The sequence below is a fragment of the Bos indicus x Bos taurus genome, chromosome 15 (genome assembly GCF_003369695.1).
Source record: "Bos indicus x Bos taurus breed Angus x Brahman F1 hybrid chromosome 15, Bos_hybrid_MaternalHap_v2.0, whole genome shotgun sequence".
Lineage (NCBI taxonomy): Eukaryota > Metazoa > Chordata > Mammalia > Artiodactyla > Bovidae > Bos > Bos indicus x Bos taurus.
Genome location: NC_040090.1, coordinates 55,695,024 through 55,714,073, shown reverse-complemented (window position 1 = coordinate 55,714,073; position 19,050 = coordinate 55,695,024). Strand labels below are relative to the sequence as shown.

The 19,050-nt window shown below is 52.8% G+C and overlaps 1 protein-coding gene across 1 annotated transcript in view; it reads right to left on the bottom strand.

The window, feature by feature from the left end:
- Window positions 1-14,421, bottom strand: part of TMPRSS13 (transmembrane serine protease 13) — a 32,967-nt gene extending 18,546 nt beyond the window's left edge. The window contains exons 1-3 of the mRNA XM_027562116.1: window positions 14,323-14,421; window positions 2,676-2,910; window positions 1,500-1,604 (exon numbers count right to left, since the gene is read on the bottom strand). Of these exons, the coding sequence (XP_027417917.1) occupies window positions 1,500-1,604; window positions 2,676-2,910; window positions 14,323-14,343 (361 nt within the window). The 5' untranslated portion in view covers window positions 14,344-14,421. The remainder of the gene's footprint in view (window positions 1-1,499; window positions 1,605-2,675; window positions 2,911-14,322) is intronic.
- Between the last annotated feature and the right edge of the window lie 4,629 nt (window positions 14,422-19,050).

Below are 19,050 nucleotides of genomic sequence, written 5' to 3'. Positions count from 1 at the left end.
AGGAGGCGGGGGCTCTAGTCCTGACCGCATTGCTGAGCTACTCAGTGACCACCTCCCCGGGAAGTCCAGAGGTCAGGGGACTTCAGGAAATCCTGTGAAATCATGTTGAGAGCCCCCCTGCCCAGCTTGCCCTCTCACCTCCCCCAGGATTATTTCCTGCTGCTCTCTGTGCACTGCCAGGGGCCTCCCCTGGAGCGTGTGCCCTGTGTGGGGAAGGGAGGGAATAGGGTCGAGCATCCTGGTGGGAGGTTCACATGGAGGCCACGAGGCAGGCTCTGTGCTGACACCTTCATGGGCATTGTCAGGCAGGTGGGGAAACTGAGGCTCAGGAAGTTCATTAACTTAAGTGGCTGAGCCGAGATGCTGCAGCAGGTCTATCTGGTCCTAAAGCTGTACTTGTAACCAGCTACTTCTTTCATGTGATTCTCTTCCTCAAACAGCCCTGCCAGCTGGGTGTTTCCCTGCAGTCGCCCAGCCCGCCCTTCACCGCCCTGAGCAGCCTCTGTAACAGAATCCTCACCCCTCCGCCTGGCACTTCAAGCTCTCTACAACGTGGCCCAGCCGTGCCCAACCCAAGGACAGCCTGCAGGTCCCCAGATGAGTATTCACCCTGGCGAATCGGGTCCTTCCCCATGCCAACTTGCCCATTGGCCCCCCAACACACTTCCTGCAGCCGCTCACCCCGCTTAGATGCCCTGTCAGGAGATCCTCCCCTCCCTGCCATCTTCTGGGTCCTCATCTTCAGGAGCTGTCCCCTGCCTCCGTACCCACACAGCTGTACTCTCTTCCTGATGGTAATACTCAAATCCACTTGGCCTTAATCATTTCCATCTCTGTCTCCCAGGGGACTGTACTCGCCCCGAGGACTGGGGGGTACAGTGGGTACTCCCCTTTGCTTCCCGCTAAGGTTTGCCACTGTGCTGAGCTCAGAGCAGACATCCCAGCAGGGAGTCCTGGCACAGGTCCTGAGTGTCTTTTCAAGAAGAGGGTGTGGATTTCAGGGAGATTGGACCCCTGAACACTTGATCTCATTGACCAAAAATGCCCAAGGGGCCTTTACCTCATAAATGTTTTTAATGCTTGTTTTTTAAATAATTCACATTTTTAGAGTGGGATTTTGTGTCAGGCACTGTGCCATTAGCTCATTTATTCCTCATAACCCAGAGAAATCTTCAGGATATTTTACTAAGCACATGTTAACTTGAATGAATGAATGGATTTAATCCCGTTTGAAGACACAGAAACTGAGCTCAGACTGGTGAACTACTACAGAAGGGACCCACTCCTCGTTCCTCTGACTTTCCACCCTCTCAACCCACCCACCTCCAAGGGGCCTGGAGGTGCCAGGGTTCAAGGCCACTTGTAGGAGCATCCCTCTGTGGACACGGCAGCCGGTGTGTGTTCCCCACTCTTGTCTCCCTGCTGGGTGCCCACATCCCCCAACCCCACTCTACCCTGCAATGACCAGGGGCCAGGCTTGCTCCCTCTGTTAAACTCACATAGGATGATGAGCGACACCACGAGGGCGATGAGAAGGAGGACACATCCGATGAGCGGCAGCCGCTTCTGGCCCTCCTGCCAGGTGAACTTGGGCAAGGTGATACCTAGGATCAGGCCAGCAGCAGGGGAGGGTGAGACTGTGAGAGGGGAGTCCAGCAGGGAGGAGCCGGGGTAGGGAAAGAAGGCTGGTCCAGGAGGACCCAGTTAGGCCCTCTCCACCCAGCATATGGTACATTCCTGCCTGATACCAAGTTCCCTTTTACTTAGCATGTATTATGGGCCTGTTAGGCATTTGTGTGTGGTATCTTATTTAATTCTGACAGCAACTGTGTGAACTGGGCATTATTATACCCATTTTATAGATGGGGAAGCTGAGGTTCAAGGAAGTTAAATGACTTGCTCAGGGTTACTTGGTTAGTGAGTGGCAGAACAGGGATTCAAATGAAATGTGTTTGATGCCAAAGGTTTCTATACCAAAGTGCCTCATTGACTCTTCAGAGGGCAAGATGAGCCCCAGATCTGAGATCCTTCTCCAGGCCTGTTTGTACTGGGGCAGACTGAACTCGAGGGCAAGAGGAGGGAAAATTTGGGATGGGGGCAAAAGGGCTGCTTTATTAAGGGCAGAGCCAGTCCCTGAGGCCCATTTGGCATGTCCCCCTATGGGCTGAATCATAATGGCCAGCTTGGGAAGTTGGGGGTGGGGAGTGCCTGCTTGATCAGAATCTCTCCCTTTGTTCCTCCACCCACAGATAGGCCCTTGATCATCGCTGTACTCCCATGTTGACCCCAGCTTCCCTGGCAGACCCTCCAGGGCAGCTCTAGGAAAGAGGCCTGGTTTCTAACCAGGAGCTCTGGCCCTCAAAATCTGCACCTTGACCCAGTATGTGCAGCCTCCCAAGTCATACCTGTTTTGTTGGTCCTGATTTCTTGTGCTTTACCACATTCACCCCAATTTCCCACTGTCTTGGGTTTGTGTGTCATGGTTCCTTTCTGCCCCCACCTCCCCAGGTCCCCCACTGCCCATCCAGACCATCCCCCCTCCTCCCCAGACATTGTCATCCAAGAACAGAGGAGAAGCAGAGAGGGCCCAACTTGGAGATTCACCCCCACTAAACCCCCTCCGCCTTCGGGTGGCTTCCCTGTCCCTCTTGCCTTCCCTGCAGGAGTCCCCTTACCTGGGCTCTCCCTGGCGGCCCTGGCGGCTGGTGTGGGCCCGGCAGGAGATGCATGGACAGGGACAGTCCCCACTGGCGTGGCTCTGACAAGGTACACTCGAGTTGGAGATGATGTTGTGAGTGGTGACATGGTAGACGAGGACCTGCCAGACGATGACCTGGAAGGTGATGCCCGGGCTGCAGGTGCTCGGCCCGGGGATGCCCGGGGTGGAGGCGTCCCTGCTGGGGAGGCATTCTGAAAGCAGATGGAAGGCTGTCCCTCAGGCTACTCCTCTATTAACTCATCCAGCAGTCAGCCCTGCTGACCCAGCAGACAGAGGTCCTGGGGCAGGTGGCTAAGGGGTGAGCAGAGCCCCCAAACAGGGAAGAGAGTGTCTGAGGATGGAATGAAAGCTTAGAGCCTGCTGTCCCCATCTCCCTGTGGTCTCTCCCCTTATAGAGAGGTGGGCAGAGGGCACTAGGCCATCTGCCTAGAGCATGGGGCATCTGCTTTGGCTGTATGTGTCTGTGCTGTGCTGTGCTGTCACTTCAGTCCACCTCTGTGTGATCCTATGGACTGTAGCCCACCAGGCTGCTCTGTCCATGGGATTCTCCAGACAAGAATACTGGAGTGAGTTGCCATGCCCTCCTCCAGGGGCGACATGTGTCTAGGTACCCTCAAAAAAGAGGCTGCTGGACCAGACCTCACTCTGAGCTGGGAGTTACCACCCTTTCTTCCCTCTTCACTCCCTGGCATCCCATCCTTAGATTATAAAACATCATTCTTACTTTGAGCTGTCATCAAAAAGTGTGAGACGCATTGCTTAAGAAAAGCCTTGACCTGCCTCGTTCTCCACTTTTCTCAGTAACAAGGGAACTCATGCACACTCACACACACAAACACATACACACACACACAACAATACAACAGGAGAGGTAGAATGCAGGGGAAGAAGGTGACCAAGGTCCTTAACCTTATTCAGCTATAGGAGAAGTGATTCATTCATTTACATTTAGCACTTTAATCTGTAGTTTCAGAGGACTTAACATGCTTTACATTTATTTACTCACTTGATCTTGAGAAACAACCCTATGAGGAGGGAACTCTGATTATCCCTATTGTGCAGCCAGGGAAACAGAAGCAGAGAGATTGATCAAACTTGGTCAAACTCTCGTGTTTGAGAGCCAGAGCCAGGATGTGAGCCCAGAAAGTTGGGCTCTGAAGGTCACGTTCAACCAGGAGGCTTTGCAGCCTCTCTCAGGAGGGAGGTGAGCATTAAAGCAGCTGCGGCTAGAGCAGGTGATCCACGAACACCAGCGCTGTTCCTCCGTGGAGAGCCTAAGACTTTGGGTGTACTCAATTTGGGACTGGGAGTTGGTGAGCAGCCAGGGCTGATGGAAAGTCTTCGAGCAGCCTCTGGTGGCAGCCACGCCCTGGCCTGTAGAATGCCCAGGCCCTATCACCAGATTAGGCCTCCTCTCTCCTCTCCCTGGCCCCTTACAGAGGTCTCTGCCCTCCTTCGCACCACCTCTGCCTTCTAAGCCCCTGTAGGAGTCCCCAGCACAGCAGGGGGAGCTGGGGGCTAGCCTGGCCTAGGGGGTCACATCTGCCCCTCATTCTCATTTTTGCTGAACTTTGAACACCAAGGAGGGAACGGGGGAGCAGCAGGAAGAAAGGGAGCTGGGACCTGTGCTCAGGGTCCCTGCGCTGGGGGTACAGTCAGCAGGGCTGTGAGGAGGGGATGGGCTCTGGACCTCAGGCACCTCCTTTTCATCTTTCACCGACCGCTGTGCTTAAATGCATTTGACATTACTAGTAAGCAGCCCAGTTACTAAAAAGTTCTGCTTATCAGAACATCAGACTCAAGTCAACACTATCAAGCCTACCAGACAGGGTTAGTTTTTTTTAAACTCCATCTTCTAAGAGTCAGAGGTAACGGATTTAGTTACTTCTTTGTTTTTCTGGAGGCTGTGAGATGAATCCAAGAAGGAATGTCACGTCCCTGACTGTACTCAGCTTCCCAGGGGCAGGGACCAGGAGTGACTATCCCAGGAGTCACCAGTCACTGGGGTTCACTGACAGATGTGGGTAAGCACACGTGGTCCAGATGCCCCAGCCAGCAGAGCAGCGACACACGCGTGTGTGTTTAGGGATGTGAAGAGCACCTGCAGCAGCTGCTGACCCAGGTGAACCAGAGCTCAAATTTCCCTCCTACCCCCGTTCTAGAGCTCCACAGAACAAAGACAGGTTATGCCCCTGGAAGCCTCAAGGGCAACAGGACAGGAGTCGGAGCAGGGAGAGGAGGTGAGAATATGTGTGAATGTACAATGCCTCTATTCACAGCACTGGCTTTGGTGTCAGGCAGACCTGGGCCCCAATCCTAGGTCTCACCCGAGGTGTGACTTTGGACAAGCCCCTCAACTTTCCTTTTTCTTAATTTGTAGAATAGGACTAATCATCCTGAGGATTCACTGAGATAAAATAGGAAATCTCTGCCCTGTGTCCAGCAGGAAACGGTCATTCCTCGCCCCCTTTGCACTGGCGCACCCAGCACCCACTGTGCTGAGATTTAACAGCCCTGGGGCATGACCAGAGGGCTATAAGGTGGGGTGAGCTCATCTTTGGAGAAAGAGGGAACTGGACAAAGACCAGACCAAGGTCCTATCATGAGAGGGACAAGCTCAGGCTGGGCAGGGTCCCGTCCTTCCTTCCCACCAGTCACCCAAGCCTCAGCACCTGCTCGGGACCTTGGCATGGCGGCATCCCCACTGATCTACCAGGCCTCCGTCTGTGATGCTCATAATATAAGTTTACCCCCACCTCAGGGGAAATTCCCATAACTCAAGACAATAATATGATAATAGCTCTCAGTGAGTGGTACTTTAGGGTTTACAATAAACCTGCGTATCTGTGGCCTCCTGGGGTCCTCGCTCCATCCCTGGGAGGTTGACACATTTAGAAGCCCATTTTGTAGATGAGGAATCCAAGGCTCAGAGCACAGATTGCCCAGAACCCCATAGTCCGGAACTGCCACACACCTGCGTGCATCTGAGTCCCCCGCCTCCTTGAGTCATCAGCCAGAGGCTCCTGGCACATCTTCTCTCTGAACCCTGTGCATGGGCTGCTTGTTCTGCATCTGTGACGTGGCCTGAGAATCAGGGCTGGGGCCTTGCAGGGCTGGGAGCACCAGAGGGGATCTGGGGGTGCGGCCAGGGGTTTCTACAGGGATCTCGACCTTGTGGAACTTTCTGGTGGGAAACAGCATTGGTCCCAGTGGTCTGTCAGGATCTCGGGTGGAACCTGGTAGTCAGGAGCCCTCCAGTACTCTCGAAGCCAGGTGGTAATTCTGGGAAAGTGACTTAACTTCTGTACATCTTGGTTTCCTCATCTGTACAGTGAGCTGGTCACCCTGCCTCATAGCATTGCAGTGATGGGTGATGAATGTAGAGTAAGCGCTTGGTGACCATCACGCTTGGTGATGGCGGGTGGGTAGGTGTCTGTTTGTTTGTTAAAGATACTGGCCTTCAGATGGAAAAATCTGTGTTCAAATATGATGACATCCATGCCTAACTGGCTCGGGCAGGTGAGTTAACCCTTCAGAACCTGTCTCCCCACGTGCGAAATGGGACTGATCTTGTCTCCTTCCCCCAGATAAGCAAGGAATCAATATGACAGAGCCCGGTTTATAAATGCTCATCACTGTAACAAATTTAACAGCCCATCAGACGTCTTACTTGATCCCATTTCAACCTCATAACAGCTTTCGTGGTTGGTATTATTAACTCCATTTTGCAGATTTCGAAACTGAGCGTCAACGTGGTTGAGAATATGCCCAAATTGACATCTCAGTTAATTGATGGGCTTGGAGTCTCACCAGGCCCCCTCAGAGCAAGTAGAATCTGGCCCCAGAATATCAAGAAGGCCCACAGTAACTTCCTGCATTTCTTCAGGGTTTACAATTTGCAAAGAGCTTTTATACCCTTTATTCCATTTTAAACAAGGCTCTTAGTTAACAAGCTGGACAGAAAATTTTATCTCCAGTTTATACATGAGGAAACTGGGGTTCAGAGGGACTCAAGAGCATGCCTAAAACCTCTAAAAGGATTAGTGGTCTTGGGATTTGATCACAAGCTTCTGATCCTGTTACCCCATCATGACGGGCAGGGGCTGCGTAAGAGAGAAAGAGCTGAGGGGCCTGCAGTGGCGAAGGCCCAGAGGAAGATGGGGGTGCATAGACCTGGGGGAGGCTGGAGGGAGCAGGGGCCAGGGAGGCAGAGCAGGAGCCTGAGAGCATCCATGGGAGGCAGGGTCCCTGTCCCCAACGTTGGCTTCACTCACAGATAGGTCCCAACTTGCCCACCCTAGGCCTTGACCAGCAGGAAGCAGAGATGAGCTGAGCCCTGGGGTCCTGGCAGGAGACCTACGTGGGTCCCTCTTCTCTGAGTCTAGAGGGAGGTGGGACCTGTAAGATGGAACCAACCCGGGGGCTCGGTGCCCAAGGAGCCAGGTGGAAGGGTGAGTCGTCTCCAGTCAGACTCTTTCAAACTGTTGACTCTGGGCCTCTGTGACCCAGCACAAAGACTTCCCAGGGTTGGGAGGTGGGGGCTGGGGGTGGAGGAGAAGCTGGGGGAAGGGGAGAAACAGTAATACCCCAGCAGGGGCTGGAGGCCCCAGGAGCACAAGCGCTCTAGTGTCGGACAGGGTAGGAGGCAGGCGGAGAGTTTCTGAGCCCGCGGACCAGGGACCTCCAGGTGCCAGACAGAGTGGCCCATGTGGGGAGCCACCCAAGTGTGTCCCCCTAGCGCGGCCCCAAGACCAGAGGAACACAGCGTCAGAGACAGGCCGTTGACTCCGTCTTCCTGACTCCAGACGTCATAGGACATGCTAGGTATTCTCATTTTCCGGGACCCCCAGAACAGGCGGTTCCACGGCCGCTGACTGCCTGCCACTCCACCTTCCCGGAAGTCCTTCCTGATGTCTAGCCTACTAGAGCACTAACTCATTTCCTTTCCTCAATTCTTGGAGAGCAGTTGCTGAGGTTCCAGCATCCCTCCTGGAGGCCTGACCTCACCCTCAGGGCAGATGCCTTGAGCAGGTGGGGGACAGGGCGGGGAGACTTCCTGCCCCTGGTCCTGGACGCAAGGGGCAGAGCCCGGACCTGAACCGGCCTGATTCCTGGCCTTGGCCGGTGAGCAGCAGACCCAGGAATGGAACTCAGAGGACCAAGGCCCAGGCTCTCCACAACCTACCTGCAGACCAGAGGCTCCTCTGCCTTCCCTGGGAGGGAGGGGGACAGGGCAGAGCCGAAGCCTGGGTGACTCAGGGCCGTTTCCCTGGCTTAGCATTGCCAATCCTAAGGCATTTCTTCCTATCTAACCCTATCCACCCCTGGCGTGGTCTCTGGGTTTACAAATGGAGCAAATGGAGCTGTGAACCCTCACCCCTTTATGGACCAGGCCTACACCCCAGGTGGCCACTGCTGCCACCTGCCTGTGTCTCTGCAGCTCCCAGGGACCCCTACTCAAAACTCATCCAGTCCCCTCAAGATGTTCTGGGGCAGGAGGAGGGAGGCAGGGCCAGGGTCCGCAGGAAGGCAGCGGGGATGGGCCAGGGAGAGGGCTGACAAGAGCAGGCCCGGCCCTGAGCCCTGGGGCTCTTTCCAAGCACTTTCCTGGCCAGGAGTTGCTGAGGATTATTATGCCCATTTTACAGACAAGAAAGTAGAGGCCCTAATTATTTGTATGCTTTGCTCAAAGTTGCTCAGGTACGTCTTGTCTAATCGCAGAACAGGGACTAAAACTAGAGACCTGCCCTCTGTACCAACTGCGTCTGGGGTAGAGTCACCATGGCTCCTGGGTCAGGGTTAGGGTTTCCTGCCACAGCTCTGCCCTGGCCCCTTACCTGGTGGGGATGGGAGTGAGCTAACAAGCCCCCGGGTATGTCCTACCCTTGGCCTCTCTGCATCTCCTGCAGGCCCAGCCAGAGGTGCCAGGGAGGCAGGGGCCTCTGGCTGTGCTGAGTGATGTCACAGTCACTCTCAGATTGCTTCATCTCAGCAGTTATGTGGCTGCCGCCGTGGACTGTGCCCTGGGCTTTCTGCAGCGACAGTTATTTACCCACAGACGGCAGCCTGCACTCTGTGCGTCACTCAGAGCCCCGGGCAGCACAGGGAAAAGTACCCTTTAATAACGTCTCATGCTAGACTTGAGAATGTCCGCCTGCAATAGAGATGCAGACGTGGAGAACGGACTTGTGGGCACAGGAGGGGAAGAAGAGGGTGGGACGAACTGAGAGAGTCACGTTGATGGGTGCTAAGTCGCTTCCGTCGTATCTGACTCTTTGCGACCTCATGGACCGTGGCCCATAGACCCCTCTGTCCATAGCATTCTTCAGGCAAGGATACTGGAGTGGGTTGCCATGCCCTCCTCCAGAGGATCCTCCCGACCTGCATCTCTCACGTCTCCTGGGTTGGCAGTGGGTTCTTTACCACTAGTGCCACCTGAGAAGCCCCGAGAGGGCAGCACTGGCATATATACACAGCCGTGTACATAACGCAGGGAGCTCAGCCAGGTGATCTGTGATGACCTGGAGAGGTGGGGTGGCAGTTGGGTGGCAGAGAGGCTTAGAGGGAGGAGATTTGTTGTTGTTGCTCAGTTGCCCAGTCAGGTCTGACTCTTTGCGACCCCCATGCACTGCAGCATGCCGGGGGCAGGTGGAGGGGGGATATATGTATACATATAACTAATTCAGATTGCTGTACAGCAGACACTAACACAACATTGTGAAGCAATTATACTCCAATTTTTAAAACTAAATTTAATTTTTATTTAAAAAAAAAAAGAAGGTCCACCTGCAGCAACTTGAACATGTCTTCAGGGCCAAGGGCAGGTCCATTAGGGCCCTTCAAGTCCAGCCCAGACTGACTGGGCCTCCCTCCTTAGCCCTGGGCTGTGCTCTAGGCTGCCTACAGACTAGAAGCATCTTGAAATCCCCCTAGTCCAACCCATTTTCCTACTGCTGAGGTCATTAAGGCCCAGAAAGGCAGTGTGACTTGCTGAAGGTCACACAGCCGGCGGGGGCAGCGCCAGGATCAGAATCCGGACCTTCTGACTCCTGTCCTCAGGCTGCTGCCCACCTCCAGGCTCCCCCTACTGCCCGCCCCTTAACAAGCTCAGAAAAGGAAGGACTCTTCACTAGCTTGAGGCCCCTGTGGCAGTGTCAGTCTTCCAGGGATCCTGAGCATCGAGGAGGTTCTAGGGGTGGGCACCCCAGCACTCCAGACTAGGCAGGAAGAGGTGGTCCCCAAGCCCTGCAGAAGCCGGGATACCAAGAAAGATCAGGAGCCCTTTAACAACACCCAAAAAGCTCCCTGGCTTATTGGGAGCCTGGGGAGCCCCTGGGCCACGGCTGGGGAGCCCGAACACCCTCCAGCATGAACTGGACTGGATTAGAGAGGTTCAGGCTTCTTTCCATTCCCACTGCCCAAGCTAGGCTTCGTCGCATCTCCAGTACACAGGGCTGACTCCTCCCCTCCCTTCCCTGGACCCAGAGAAACCCCACAAATACAGGGCCCTCAGAGCATGGGCAGATTCCCCAGCATCTCCTCCCACCCAGCCCCCAACACCTGCTCCCCGCCCTGCCCCCCATCCCCTCCCCCCCCCCCCCACACACACAAGCAATGTTAGCCTCAGGGGCCTGAGGCAGCCTGGAATTAAACTGGGCTCCAGAACAAGGAGTCGGCCCATGCACCGAAGGCACCAGGGAATCTTGCTTCTGCTCTGAACCAGCTCTGTGACCTAAGGGATAACGGCATTCCTTTCTGGAGCTGGCGACTTTACACAATGAAGGGATTGAACAATCAGCTGTTTTCCAGAGACAGACTCACAGATTCTGAGACTGAGCTTATGGTTTCTGGGGCGTGTGGGGCAGGGGGAAGGCAGGAAGGGATAGTCAGGGAGTTTGGGATGGACATGTACACACTGCCATATTTTAAAAGGATAACCAATAAGGACCTACTGTCTAGCACAGAGAACTCTGCTCAATGTTATGTGGCAGCCTGGATGGGATGGCAGTTTGGGGGAGAATGGATACATGTATATGTATGGCTGAGTCCCTTCCCTGTTCACCCGAAACTATCACAATGTTGTTTGTTACTGGGCTGGTATACCCCAATGCAAAATAAAAAATTTACAAATACATTAAAAAAACAACCAGCCATTTTCAGACAAGTTTCTACAGAGCATTTGAAGTTCTGTGGAGATGCCTTAGAATCCAGCTTAGTAAGTAAAAGTCTTCAAGTCCTTTATCCCACTTCAAACAGAACAGATTAACTTTTCAGTTTGAAACAATGGGTTCCAGATAAGATTTCATCTGAATGAAAGAGGCTGTTGCTACAAAGAACTTGAAAATTGCCAGCATGATTGGGAGCTAAAGTTCCTTCTAGTTTATGATGCCTCTTAAACGTGTGAAGAAGCTGGGGATCCCTATTAGGCCAGAATCAAAACACCTTCCTATTCATTCATTAATTCATTAATCAAATAGTTCAAAGAGTATTGAGTACTCCCTATTGCCAAGCAAACAGTGTTTGGTTTCCCAGAAACTTGGTTCCTCAGTTTCTCCTTATGTCCTCTCTCTGCCAATGCTGGGTTGTTGACACAGTTCAGGGTTGGTATGAATGGGAGCCCCGTGGGCAGTCCTGGGAATTGCTACCCTATCACAGACTCTACCTGGCATTACTAAGGCCTCCACTTAGCTGACAAAGCCCGGGGTTCCCTGTGCTAGCTTCTCTCATGCCCCAATTCAGCACCCTCCCTGCCTGGCTGGGCACCATCCACCCCCATTGTTGCCGTACCAAGAGGAAGCTGTTTTGCCAAAACACTTACCCAAGACACTTAAGCTAAGTGGCTATTGTTACATCATTCGGTCTTCCTGCCCAGCACCCAGCCTGGAGCCCCATACACACCCCCCCCAACATTCACGCTCACATATGCCAGATCACAGGGACAACACAGGGAGGCAAGGCAGGATGGGCTTGGTGGAAGGCTGCTCAGCGCCAATGCCAACACGGAACCCAGAGGTCTCAGGTGAGGGCTGCATACCTGCAGGGACGAAGGGCAGGTGCCGGAGGTCCTAGGGGGTGCCCACACTTTAGGGTCTAGGGAATGGCAGAGCCACCTGAGCCTACTGTCTGCCGTCTTGGGAACCTGACAAGCCTTCTGCAGAGAGGCTGCCTCATCCCGGACCAGACTTGGGATCTCCAGCCATTCTCAAGTCCATGGCATCCGTGGTCTTGGAAAACCTGCTCCACTTTAAGTAGACCCAGGAGGGGAAAATCCACTCTACAGAGAATTGTTGCTCTATCAGTGGGTCTATTTCTGTCTTTCTTTAATAAATGTGACACTTCTTTAAGGATTAAGAATGTGATGCCTTATGAAAAAACACAAAATACACACTGTTTTTTAAGAATAAATGTGCGTCTCCATTGTGGCACATCTGTAATTCCACTCTATGTGATTCCAGAGACTGTCATGGAACCAGGAAAGGGCCTCAGGGCAATTTGTCCAACTCTCTCGTTTTGTAAGTGGGGAAACTTAGGAACAGAGAACAGAAGATATTTGTCCAAATTTAGAGGAACTAGGACTAGACCCTAGACAATGATGATGACGATGACAATAAATCTTAGCTATGAATATATGTCTACCTCTATATATCTATCTAACTATGCTAGACATTCTCGTCAAAGAGCCTTATTAGGTGAAAGACAGTGTTCTAAGACTTGTTGAAGTAGATACTACATTTGTTCCATTTCACAGATGAAGAAACTAAGGTGCAGAAAGGTTAAGTAATTGGTTCAAAGTCACAGCTGACCAGGAACCTGGTCAGTGTTCTGTCCACCACACCCTACAGCTTCTCCTTTGAATACAAAGAAGCTCTGAGCCTTTTCTGCCTTCTTTCCGAGATTCCCCTGAAGTCCCAACCAGCTCACAGAGAAGCTTCATCAGGCTAAAGTCCATTGGCCACCTTCTTTCTCACTACTCTATGGAGCTGATGGTCAAAAAGTACAATGCATCTTTCTACAACGGAGTCCTCAGGGAGAAGGCACAGCCTTGGATGATCAATTGCTCCCACTTTGCTCTTATTCAATTTCATTTGTATTAAGAAACCCACTGCAGATGAGATTAAAACCCTCAGGAAGCTCTCTCTGTCCCCTCCTCAGGCTCACAATCTTGGAGGTTCCACCTTAAATAAGGGGACGAACCTAAGAACCCTAATAAGGAAGCAGTTGTTCAGTTCTTTCATTCCAAGGTAAGTTAGGACAGCCTCCCAGAGTGAACATGGCACCTGCCATACGTGTGTCATTTATTCCATCAATAATGAAAAGCCTGCCCTCCATCCTATGCCCCTCCCGTGACCTTCCATGTTGGTCCCTAACTCTGGAGAGGTGAGCTTCCTAGCAGGTATCACCCCCCACCCATCACCCTGTCCCAGGGACTGACCCTTCAGATAGCTTCTGTTCTTACCCCTCTTGTCTAGGAGCCATGAAGTTTAGGTTCCCAGCAAGTTATCAAGGAACATGACCCACGGCTGAGACCACGGGTTCACTTTCCCAATATTTCAGACAAAACTCCCTCTGCATTACCCTTACTGCTCACCAGAGGCTCCAATGATCCCCAGAATCCTAGGGTCAAATGACTTTGGTGAGGCAGAGACATGAGCCAAGAAGTCCAGAGCAGAGGGCAGGAGAGAAAACCTGGCACAGAAAAGTCAAGAAAGAGCTGGAAAAAAATGGCGGGAGAGATGATGGTAAACTGTGCAGAAACACTTCTAGGGTTCAGAATGGACCACAAGCCCACTGTCGACCAGAACATAGGCTTCCGTTCCAGAGGTGGCCCATCCTTCCCCAAGTCCTAGATTCCACCACATCAATAGAGAACAGAAGAAGGTGGAGATGAGCAGAAAATAAGACCCGAGGAGAAGTTAGAGCACAAGAGGAATGTCCCTCAAGAAAAGAAAGCTGAGCTGAGGAATCGTTGAACAAAAGCTTTGGACATGGCTGGCTTTTCAGCAGAGGACAGTTGCTGCTCTCTACCACCAAAAGCAGAAAAGGAAAGTCACCTTGGTTGTAGCAGAAGGAATCATGGTTAGACATAAGGAACACTTTCCAAGCATGACAATTATGGAGGCTCAAAATAATGACCAAGGGAAGTTGAAAAAGCTCCTCGAAGATCTTAAATGCACATAGAAAGTCACCTTTTCCAGGATGGTTTAGTGAGGGAGTTACCCAAGATAACCTTGAAGCTTGGTTAGAATGCTATTAATCATTTTTTTGTGATTCTCAAACCAGCAAAGACTTCCCAAAAGCACACACACTGGCTGGGGTTCTCAGGGACCACAGAGTGGGAACCCGGGATCCAGCCACAGAACCCAGGGGGTGCTTCCTGACCACTCTCCAAATCCCATCAACTTCTCCTCCCATGTGGCCACTTCTACGAATTGTGATAAAGCAGGCTGCCCGAGTAACTGCCAAGTAGCTCCTAGAAAAGGCACCTTCAATTTCCTCTGAAACCCAAGGCGCACACGGGTGCCCATGCCACACCTAGCTGCCAGAACCATCCCTGCTTTCCCAGTGCTAGGAGGTTCTGGCCCGAGGTCCCCAGACGCACTCACCCGGCGGCTGTCCCTTTCCATGGTCTCCCAAGGGCTGAAGCCTCCGGACTCAGCTGGTGTCGAAGGGAAGATCCATGTTGGCCTCTGGCGTCCCAGGCATGTAGGGAAAAAGGGGGCTGGAACTGAGTGCCGCCCCCCACCCCGCCCCCCCCGCAGCTGGGCGGGGAAGCTGGTTGGGACATGTGAAGTAATCCCATGTATGAACAACAGCGCAGAACTAGCCAGACCTGTCCCCTGCCCCTCCTCCGAGGCCTCCCCAGTTACTCAGCAAATGCCAAATACCCAGAGGATGAAGCTACCTTTATTCCTAAAGCTGCCCCCACAAAGTCAGCTGTGGGGAAGAACAGGGGTTCCAGATTGCCTCTTTCAGAAGGGGATTCTGGGGAGATATAATGGCCCAAAATGTCCTCGCAGCGCCTGTGAGGATGATCTTAGCCCTGCCAACCTCGGCTCCTAAAACAGGTGCTTCTGAGCCCTCTGAGGTATGATCCTGTCCCCATGGGGATCCGTCAAGCTCAGAGGCCCACCCACGGCAGGACAGTGTGAACCTTTATCTGCAAGGATCGCATGTCCACATCTCAAATCAGGACATGTGGTCTGGCAAAAAGAATTTTTTTTTTTTTGCTTATTTCTATAAAAACGCTAAAGGAAATTAAAATCAAATGGCTTCTAATTATGCACATAATGAATTGCCCCTATTGAAAATGATAAAATGTTATGAAACGACATCAAAACCAGTGCAAATAAAACATACAAATGTTTTGAAGGGAAAAGGTTCCAAGAAATCCTAGGGTGACTCATGGTTCCATACCTCTGCCCTATACTGTCAAAAGAAGTCGAGTCTAAAGAAACAGCAAGAGGAGCCGGGAAGGGTTACTTAGCACCTCCACACCCAGCTGAGCTGCTGAGAACAGCAGAAGGCGAGCTTCAGGAAGAACCTTCCAGACTCTGAGTATTTGGAGCACAAAGATCATAGAACTGCAGATCTTTTAGAGCCTGAAGGAAGCCGAGAGTTCATCTAGTGATTCAATCTCCTCACTTTACAGATGGACAACCAGAGAGCCAAGAGCCTGAGGAATCTGTACTAGTCACATCTAACAAACAATAGCAACAGGAGAAATAATAAGGTGCTGGGTATCCTACCAAATGCTTCACATACAACGATGCATTTAATCCCTGCAACAATCCTATTCACCCATCCTTCACTCATTCATTGAACAAATATGTGTTAAGGGCTTCTTATGTTCCTGGCACTGTTTTAAGTGCTGGGGACCCATAAACAAAATAAGTGAAGGCCCCTGCCCTATGGCACTGGCATTTGGGGGGTGGGGCAGACAAAAATAATTTAAAAAATAAACAGATAGATCATAATGATGGTGATAGATAGAAGATACAGTGTGTTAGAAAGGGGAGAGGGTCATAGAGCAAAACCAGGCAGGGAAGGAGACTGAGGGGGCTGGGGAGGCAAAATTACAATTCGAAACAGGAAGGTCAGGGAGGGCCTCATTGAGGGGACACTCGAGCAACAACAACGGATGTGACTACTATCTCTCCATTTACATATAGGAAAATGGAAAGTTCTAGATCAGATTGGAAACCATTGGCTCCAAAGGTGCTTTGAGGGAAATCTAATTCAGAGGCAGAAGGATGGAGGAGAGGCATTCCGGAGGGCCCAGGCAGAGACCCCAGGGATCTCCAGATTTGGGTGACTTGGGGTGTCACTGCCCTGGCTCTCCAAAAGAACTCAGCTTTGGCCCCATCCCCTTCTTCCTCCCTCTACCAGCCTGCCATGGTAGAGGGACTCCTCCCATGCGATTATCCATTCCCAGTTCAGTTCAGTTCAGTCGCTCAGTCATGTCCGACTCTTTGCGACCCCATGAATCGCAGCATGCCATTCCCAAGGAGATGCCAAATTGTGCCTTGTCTTCCCTCTTTCCTAGGGAGGCACCCACCCCGACTCAGGCCACCAGGGACTAAGGCTGGAGACCGGCATTGGGCCTTTCCTTCCATGCACCAGACTTGCAGACCCCCACTCTGTCCCCCAGGCAGACCACTGGCCCCCCAGGGTCACCCTTAACTTCATGTCATTCCCTGAAGGTCCCACCGGCCTCTGGTAAGAGCTCAGGATTGGGGTTCTGGGCCAGCCTGGGGGGATGAGAACCCCACCTCGGAGATAAAGGCCAGCTATGTGAACTTGGAGGTCTTCAGATTCACTCTCTGGAAGACGGTGGTGACACGTCCACCCCCAGAGAATATGTCCGGCACTGTGAGGCTCTGGAGAGATGTTGGTTGTATTTCTTGCTCTGTTCTTTGGGTCCATCAGGGACACAGGTTGTCTCAGCATCCTTGCTGACCAAGCCTGAGGACCCACGTGGAAAGCTCCACCAGCCATTGGTTCAGTTCAATCAGTGCTGACGGCTCAGCACCAGGCCCTGCAGTAGCTGCTGGGGTGAGGGTGGCAAAGAACAGGAGGGCGGGACCCTGCCCGGGGTCGAGGGGAACACACAGTACATGTGCTGGGGCTGCGAGGAGGGGCTGAGGGACACTGAGGCTTGAAATTCTTTGCTGGTAGTTCTCCTCTTTCCAGAGGGGTAGGTGCTGGGCTGGCCTAAGGTCTGGACTCTCCCCCAACAGAACTGGCCTTGGGGAAGACCTCTCTCTGCCCTCGGCTTCTGCACTTGCTTGTCTCCATAGAAAGAAGACACCTGGTCACACCATCCTCAGTTCTCTCTGACCAGGGACCTGACCTTGACCACTTCCCACCCAGAGGCAAGCAGTGCAATGGACCCAGGTGTTCACTTGCTCTACCGTTCATCTCTGCTGCAGTGGGGACCCCAGGCCATCCGTCCTGTCTCTGGGTCATTTTCCTTCAGGGTGGAGGGAGTTTCACATAAAACATATCATCCATGCAAACAAGCAAGTGCCTCAAGGCAACCCCAAGAGTGTGAAGAGTGACAGAAGTCTCACTACTATTTTGAGACTAAACTCTTGGCACTCCACTTTCACGGCTGCTCCAGTTGCCACTACCCAGGTCCTTGCGAGCTCCTTCCTAGGGCTACAGTCTGGGAATCGAGGCTCTTAGCCATGCTATTTGCACCTGGTTGCCAATGGTCCTGGCTCCTGAATCCTTCAGCAGCCTCATTCCCGAATTTCTACCTTGCTTCCTCCGTGGAAACTCTGAGTGCCCTCCCTCCTAGGCACCCCAATTCTGAGCTTCTCCATCACCCAGAGCTCTGCAGAGGGGTTTCCCTTCAGGTCTAAGGGAAGCCAGGACACACAGACCACATACTTAGAGGCCAGGCAGAGAGGAGACACCAAGCCCACCCTCAAGGGAGTAAGTCACCAGGAGAGACCCCTTGGGTCAAGACACCTGCCCCACCCCAGAGTCTGTACTTCCCCCCTCAGCCCCTGCTCCCCATCCCCCATCCCTGAGTCCAGCACTCTCCCTGAGTCCAGACCAGCAGGGCCACTGGCCCGGATCAACACCAGGTACTTGGCTAAGGATGTTCCCAGATAGTATAAGGGGAGGCTGAGTAGAGTGGTGGTACTTCTTTCCAAACCGAGAAGAAATAACCCATGTGCCTAAATGATGTTCCTGGTCCCAGCTGGCCCCTCGGGGGCCAGAAGACTGAGGAAGACTGGTAGGGGACTTGGCTGGTGGGGCACGGCTGAGGCTTCCCATGTCCTACAGATAAGGGGCCTCTTGGCTTGAGTAATGGGGAGAGCAGAGGGAGGAGGGCCAGGCATACCTAGAAAAGAAAGGTGGGCAGGAAGCCTGAGCATGGCCAAAGGACCACCTAGTGACCCCACAGCTGAGTGCCTCAAAGGGTCTGGAACCCTCAACCCAGGAGCCAGCGTTCCCCTTAGTCGTGGAGTTTGCTACCCCCTGGATCTGGTGCAGGATCAACAGGAGGCAGAGAGGTACTACGGGCCTTCTCCCCGTGACCATCACAGTTGCCATCACTGTCTGGGGTGGTTAGCATCACCCCAAATCCACGATTAGACGGGATAAACTAGGTAAGAAGCCTCTGGCAGAACCCTGGGCTACCTTGGCATATTCTGGCCCCTGCCCCCTCTAACAGTGGGTAGTGAGGAAGGCTAGGCCTGTTCTCAGGATGTCCCAGGCCACAGCAGCCAAACCCTCTCAGATGGACCCTCTGTGATGCCCCTCCCTGGAAGCCACCCAGCTGTGCCCAGATGGGAGCGGAAGATGCACCATCTGGAGACAGTCCTTGGTGCCACCTGTTTCCAAAGAAGGATTTGGCGCAGCTGCTCTTCCTCATGATTCGCCCACACCCGTCTCTCCGAATTCCCAGTCCCCCTCCCAGCAGAAGTCAAGTCCTGCTTCAGCACAACAACCCCTCTCACACTCGGCGGAATGGTTTGGTGACCCTCTAAGCCGGCACTCTGCCCACCTGAACACACCCAGTTCCTTTGCTTGCTCCTGGTGTGAAGGGATGTCAAGGTCTTCTTCCCTTCACGAATTTCTCCAAAATCGGGCCCATGGCTGCTATGGCCCCCCTGAAATGTGGGCCCGGAGCCAGGGCCCCCACAGTCATATTGACGTGGGCTCCTCCTTGAGAAAAAATCAGGTGGCACAGGTGATAAAGAATCCACCGGCAATGCAGGAGACCCAGGTTCAATGCCTGGGTTGGGAAGATATCCTGGGGAAGGGAATGGCTACCTGCTCCAGTATTCTTGCCTGGAGAATCCCATGGACAGAGGAGC